The sequence below is a fragment of the Carassius carassius genome, chromosome 14 (assembly GCF_963082965.1).
Source record: "Carassius carassius chromosome 14, fCarCar2.1, whole genome shotgun sequence".
NCBI classification, from domain to species: Eukaryota; Metazoa; Chordata; class Actinopteri; order Cypriniformes; family Cyprinidae; genus Carassius; species Carassius carassius.
The window spans coordinates 18,222,445-18,229,503 of record NC_081768.1 but is presented as its reverse complement, the minus strand read 5'-3'; the positions used below and the strand labels follow the sequence as shown (position 1 = coordinate 18,229,503).

The following is a 7,059-nucleotide window of genomic DNA, read 5'->3' as shown; positions in this document are numbered from 1 at the left end:
AAGATATAATTATCTAGTTTGAACAGGGCTGCTATCAAATCCTTCTTTAGGCAGGGTAGGGAACAGCTCGAGTGGATTGTGGGCTCTGAGCCGCTCGGTGTTGCCCGAGATAGGAGTAATGAAGTTGTGGAGTCCGGAGATACAAAGGGCATTAACCTCATTAGCATGAAACCTTTTCTTCTAACTATTGTGGGACCCTTTCAGCCCTCTAATCCCTCTATTTCAAAGATGGGTTTGTAATAAAGCTTTTAGGGTTTTTTCAAAGCTAATAGTAGGCTATTCTCCGCAGATTTTTATTTTATTTTATTACCGTTATAGTCCACAGACTTAAAAAAGACAAGAAAAGGTAAATAAAATAAAAAATGAAATTTTCTAACCTTTATCAAACTACGATTAAAAATTTTGGGGACAATACGAAAACGCCCGGCATGGTCTTTCATGGGTTTTCGGAATATTTTGTCACATTTGCTCAATAAAAAAAGCTAATAGCCCAGGCTACCTACTTATTTCATGCAATTTTATTTTTAAAACGACGATTATGCTATTTTGGGATAATGTTTTTTTTAATTTATAGCTGAATTGACACGTGTTTCACATACAAATATAAAATTCATATTTGCATAGTATAGCCTATTATTCATATTAGGCGTGTATATTAAAAACAAGAACGGAGAAGGAAAGGCAATACATTCCATCCGGTGCTGCAGACAAGATTTTAAACAAAGCTCCTGTTTTGCGGCACATTGCAAACCTTCTCTTATCGCGTTGTGAGAGGTAGTCAGATTGTACTAAATTATGTCCAACCAGGCCCCCTTGGATCCACGGATTAACAGATTAAAGTGGACCACTGGGCAATGCATCCCCTTTCCCCCACATATTACTCGTATGATAATTGCCTAAACTGATTTGCACTTTCACAAAAGCTCGCAGGATTCTTTGTAGCTTGAACAGACCAGACGCTGCTCTTCTACCAATGGAAATAAAACTGGTTAATGCCAGTCTATCAGACTGAGCGGCAAATGAGGCAAGAAAAAAACAAGCACTTCGCTGCGGAAAAATCGACCGTTGTAAGCAGTCTATTTGTGTTACATTTTAACCAGTCCGTTTTCCCGTTACATTCTTTATACGCTCAGATTAATTAGACAGCTGGTGGAATAGTCCATTGATAAAACAGTGATAACTACGATACCTCGTCTGTTTGTCCTGCATGAAGAACAATGACACCAAGCGACCGAATCAAAAGAACAAAACTGCCAGTGCAACCCATACCGCTCAATAATAATTTTCCCCTCCAAAAAAGAAAAGATGCATCCTAAACCATTCACTTATACCTGACAGAAGTTTCACTTTGGTCTCTTTTTGTAAAACAAAAAGGCTGTAATTTTATTCTGAGCAACATATTGATAAAACTTTATTGACAAAATATTGACAATTACATACTTCTTGGAAGTATACTTTGTGTTAAAATTGTAGCAAACTTAACACAAACACAAAATTATTTACATTCTTGTAAAAGACGATTTAACATAAACATTAGCTTTTAGTATCTCTTTACATGGAATACGCTCAGTGCTTGAAGTTTTGCTGCCGTCAATTCTTGCATTAATCCTTCGAGGCAACTCTTTAGAGGAGGGGCGAGTCCCGATCAGATATTCGCACCAAGATTACGGAGTCATGGTAAAGCTTAATTTCTAAGGAATGTCATGGAGAATTTTTCATTACAATTACTTTTGTATGTGGTAAACTTGAAAAAGGTTTTTATAATCTGGTTTTAAAATTTGTCTTCTTAAAAAACACTATAACGCAGCACTGCTACTTCATATTGTTTTCACAATCACTTTAACACGAGAATTATAAATTCAAAGACTGCACACTGTTGTAAAAAAAAAGGAAGAAGCACATAACATTTCTCAGATGATAAAAAGAAAAAAGAATCAGAACAAATTTACTTTGAAAAAAAAGAAGGTCAAATTACTTAATTAACCTACCAAAAATTCATTGCTCTACCATGCAATTCAAGTTTTACAAAAACAGTTGTATATTTTGGTATCTTGATGTGGAAGGTTCACGTCTTGAAAATAAAAAAACTAGAGGAAAAAACCCTCAGAAGTGCAAATGTCCTATGCGCATTTGAGCTATATGTTTTTGATAGTGGTGACGAGGTGCGGGTAGTGTGGTGGTGGGGGGTGGGGGCGTCTGCATGTAATACCTGTCAATCACCTTGAAAATTATTGACAGTTCTCTTGTAGTGACAGCAGTGCCACCAACAGGATCTCTCACCCTCAAGCTGTCGATCTCGAAGAATCAAAATGTGATATTGGCTTTACCCTCTCCCTCTGTCAGTACACAGCATCCTTACGCGTGACATCCTTCGAGCCACGCCGCTGTCCCGCGTTCAAACAGTTTCGAGTCTTTTAATCGTCTGAGGTGACGTCAATTTCCTCAGGGCTTCCTTGTTTTGTGGCCATTCTCCATCGGTTTATGTGATGAGTTCCCTTCTTTTTCTGTTGCGAATCCGAACCTTCCTCCTCCAGTTTCTGACGCTTGAACTTCGTCCTTCGATTCTGAAACCAAACTTTTACCTGTGGCGAGGAAAAATTTAAATAATCAGCGTAAAGTAGCCTATAGCTACACACAGGCTTTTCGTTGGCCTCTGAATAAAACAATTAAACAAAGAGAGCTGGCCTAACTGAAGGTATCACTAACGGGCCTTAAGAATAATAGGGCTAGACGGACAAAGAACCGCCAGGTATCTCACAGTCAATCTAGTCGAGAGAGCATTGGTCGATTTTCATTCGGCCTAAATTAAAACATCATAAAGAATTTAAATGAGGCTATTAAATACATATTACTGATAAGTGAGGATGAGATTGGGGAGGGGAAGGGAAGACTGGCTGGCGTGGCTTCCCTTTTAAAATGCACCTGACCTGTGTACGGATGACAGGTTGCATCATCACTATCATGCCCTGCTGCTACTCCAAACTCAAAGTTTACTGTTGAGCGAGAATAGACTCAGTACAATAGAAGCAGCATGTGAGTGTATAATAATGTGATACCAGTGTAACTTCACCGACATTGTCGCTTATTATCACGGATCAGTGTATTAGCTGGCCTATTTACAATTCACCCCCACATTATTACATTCCCGTATAAAACCTTTTCTATTAGCACACATTGGTAAAGTTCAGTCTTTAGCTTAATTCATCAGCTTTATCATTCATATCATCCGTAAAGCTCACAGCTGACAACTTGGCAAGTGAGGCACATTTAATGTGCTTTCAGGGAGCTAATTGAAGCATTGAAGTGGCTCGTAGTCCATTTTTCTCTCTTGCTCTTCTGAAAGGCGGCGTTTAGAAAAGAGCCAGTGCTGTCACCGGGACAATAGACTCCGACCGGGCCACTGAACGATCCGCGCAAATACGATCTTAAATATGGTTAGGGAAATTCATAGAATCCGCCTCATTCTTTTAAGTGTCCATTTAAAACGGTTAACTGGTTAATTGCCAAACATTTTCCACAAGAGCACTGCCTAAAACGGAATCTCTCAACCTCACCAAAAATCGGGGTGAATTGGAAACGGTGGGTTTAACTCACTTCGAACCATAGCGCTTTAGAACGATGCCCTTTACGCGTGGGATTCCCAGCAAAACCAAAGGCTAAATAGCACAACAACATTTTCTGTTCAAAACTGTTCACAAATGAAATCAAAAAGTCGTCACATCTGTGCAAATTATATTCTAGGCTACATATGCAAGGCCACTTATTACTAACGCCAATACTCATTGTGACTACATATATGGAAATATGCTATCAAAGAGAACAATTCAACGTTAGAAAATATTTACATAAGGAATTGTAATTTTAAAAGATTTTACTGTCTAGTAAATCATTCAGAACTGCGTTTTTGTTGCGCAAACACTGTCTATGTGTTTATATTTAAGGTGTAGTCTAACCATAATATGTAACCGTTTCAAGGACGAGCCTGCTGATTTCAATAGTTATTAAATCCATAGAACCATGCTGCACATTCACATATGGCTGTACACGCTAATGGAGAAAGGTAAACTTCATCTTACCTGAGTTTCTGTGAGGCTAAGGCTGTGAGCGAGCTGTTTTCGTTCCGCACCGACGACGTAATGGTTTTTTTCGAAAGCATGTTCAAGCCGTAGTAGCTGTGATGGGGAAAAAGCAGTACGAATCCTTTTGGGCTTTCTTGCCAGTGCATTGTGCAATAGGAAGCTTTCCGGACTAGTTTCGTTTCCTGTAATGAAAATGGTGAAAATTAAAACCCATCACCTCCCATAAAATAAGCAGCCTATCCTTTATAAGTGCAAGACTTCGAGAGGCCGCTCAATTTGTTCTCACCCACCTATTAATTGGGCCTTACATTTTAAAACATTATATAGCATGCAACATCTTACTAAAATATAGTCTATAATAATATCACAATTAACCGGTCATTTCAAATAAAAATAGAGCTATATAAAGATTTTTTCTGTTATCTTTTTTTTAATAGTTAGCCTACTTACCAATAACAATGTTTCCTGTAGCTAAGTAAACTTTTGTTGCGAATTCAAATCTGGGACTAAATAATGTAAGTTTACAGGTAATCATTCAAAAAATAATGCCTACTATATTATTTTCCCATATTTGTAAATAAAAAACACGGAGATAGAACACGGCTATTTTTATTTCACAACTGAAATGTCTACGAATTAATTCAATAGCTTTGAGTAGCCTATCTTTACCAGTGGTAGGCTAAATAAAGGTTTTCATTACGAGCGTCTCGGTTAGAAACTGGGATGACAAATGTTTTCCCATACAGAAAAAAAAGAAAAAAAAGGAAGGGTTTTTTCTTTAACATTTGTGCAATTTAAATAATAGTGTGATGAATGTAATTATACGATAGTATCACACTTATTAACGATTATGAATATTAACGTTTTTAAGTTCACTTTACAACATTAAGGACCCAGGGAAACGCAATTTCAGATAAAGACGAAATTCATGAAATTTGCGGGAGAAAAAAACCCCAAACAAATGAAAAAAAAAAAGGAAATGAAACTTTTGTTCTATTAATAAAATAATTTCGTTGTTCTTAAGTTTTTTTTTCTGGTAATGTGAATGCTTATTATTTGTAATAAAAGTTTTTCATAACTATATATTTTATTAGGCTACACAACAATCGATGGATTTTATTATGATGCTTATTTTAAAATGCGATGTAACACGTTTATGCTAAATAAATATTTAAACCTATTAAAATAATTAATAAAAAAAACATCAAATACATAAGCTCTAGAGTTTTAAATCAGCTTAGTATAGTATATAGTATTAGTATATATAATACCAGGTTCCTTTCTTCCAGCAATTTACTGATAACCGTTGTATAATGTCAAAAGGCTACTTCACAGCATTAGCCTATATATATATATTTTTTTTTTCCGATACAATAAAATGGTTATAAACTTTTTTCGATAGCATTAATTTCAGCATTTTAATATCTAGTACAAAAGTGTCATTTAGTTAATTATCAATTAAAAACTGCCGTGTCCTTGGGCCGTGTGGCCTTTTTTATTCTCTCTGAACGACTGGTCAAAGTAACTGGCGAATAAAATATTTTGCTGGAACTTACCTTGAAATCTGTGACCCAAGTATCTATATCTATGTATCAACCACGGGTAAAAAGTTGAAGGGTCCCTTTGCTGGCTTGCGAAAAGAGGGTGCGGACTGTGCGAGGACGACAGCGGGTGAGCAGCCAGAGCGTGAGGAGGAGGTACTGAATGAACTGGGACGGCGGAGTTGGGAGCATGTGAAACAGCCTCAGCGAACACCAAGTCCGGGTTTGAGTAGACGCCCCTGCCGCTGGAGTGAAAGCCGTTTAGAAATGGGTTCATCTGGCTTGAGTTTGCATAGCTGAGAGCCGCTGGTCGTATGGGCTCCTCGGATCTCGACGCTGGCAAAGGATTATCCTTCGCTACCAAAGACTCTATGGTAAAACACCTCTTCGGTGTGGGCTGAAACATGGTTCACCAGTCAAAATTCCCCAGTTTAAGTGAAAACGGTACACGCGTTAGCACTAAAAAATACTCCACACCCAAGACCAAAGTTTTTTTTTCAGCAAGTTATTGGCGGCTACAGAAAGGGTAAAAAAAAATCTGTCAAAAGCACAAAGCTCAACACATCGTGAGAGAGGTGGCCGACTTCTCCAGACAATCCATGAATGTGATCGGTTCCTTACCAGTTGTGCTAGCGATTTGTTAGTTCATGAGCCTAATTAGCTCTGGAGTCACATAAACAGTTTCCTCTGAAGCCTGTAATGGCTTGGTGATTGGTCGCTGCCGCTCGCCTTAAGGTTGAGGGAAGAGTCTTTAAGTGCGTCAAAACGAACGAGCGCGGAGAGGCGGATTCAAGCAAAACGGAACGGATTCGCCCAGAAACAGAGCTGTGGAGCAATTTACATACGCAGCTGATCCCATTGAGAGACTCGAGGTACTTCAGCATGTATTTGTGTTGCACACAGGGCATAACGACGCCTTTACACGGTTACTCCAGCACCTCGGTGCTTAATCACTGCACGTTTAGACATAGAACTACACATGCTGATTTGCACTCGACTACAAAAGTACAAATTTAAACAAATGGCTGTGTAATCAGTTAAATCTGTCAGGAAATAATCAGTTTAAATGACAATGTCTGTGTAGGCTATATTAAAACTTTTGAAGGTTCTCCTTTTCTGGATGTTCGGTGGGCCTGTCTAACGCCCACCTCTGTATTGTCTCTCCACGTTTTCATTTTCTCCGATGGGTTTGTGATTAGTTAGGGATGAGAGACCCTCTTTCTCTATTGGCCAGGAGACAAGGATTAGACTTATTAGACACAGACAATATTTTCAGTTTGTTTGTCGTATGACTACAAGAGTCTATTACTCATTAAATTAGCTGAGTTCAATCCAATTATGGGTTATAATGTGCGTACTGCATCTCAAAAGTTCAGGTATTCAACGCGATGTCTTGGGATTTAGTGTCTGTTTTGCATGGGTGTGAGGTAGTTCGGTGA

At 38.2% G+C, this 7,059-nt stretch overlaps 1 protein-coding gene across 1 annotated transcript; it reads right to left on the bottom strand.

The window, feature by feature from the left end:
• Nucleotides 1-1,394: 1,394 nt before the first annotated feature.
• On the bottom strand, nt 1,395-6,358 carry emx2 (empty spiracles homeobox 2). Its single transcript, XM_059566488.1, has 3 exons — nt 5,636-6,358; nt 4,077-4,261; nt 1,395-2,582 (listed from the first exon to the last, which is right to left on the bottom strand). Exons 1-3 carry the CDS (start codon nt 6,024-6,026, stop codon nt 2,415-2,417), a joined length of 744 nt encoding a protein of 247 aa, XP_059422471.1. The 5' UTR covers nt 6,027-6,358; the 3' UTR covers nt 1,395-2,414.
• Between the last annotated feature and the right edge of the window lie 701 nt (nt 6,359-7,059).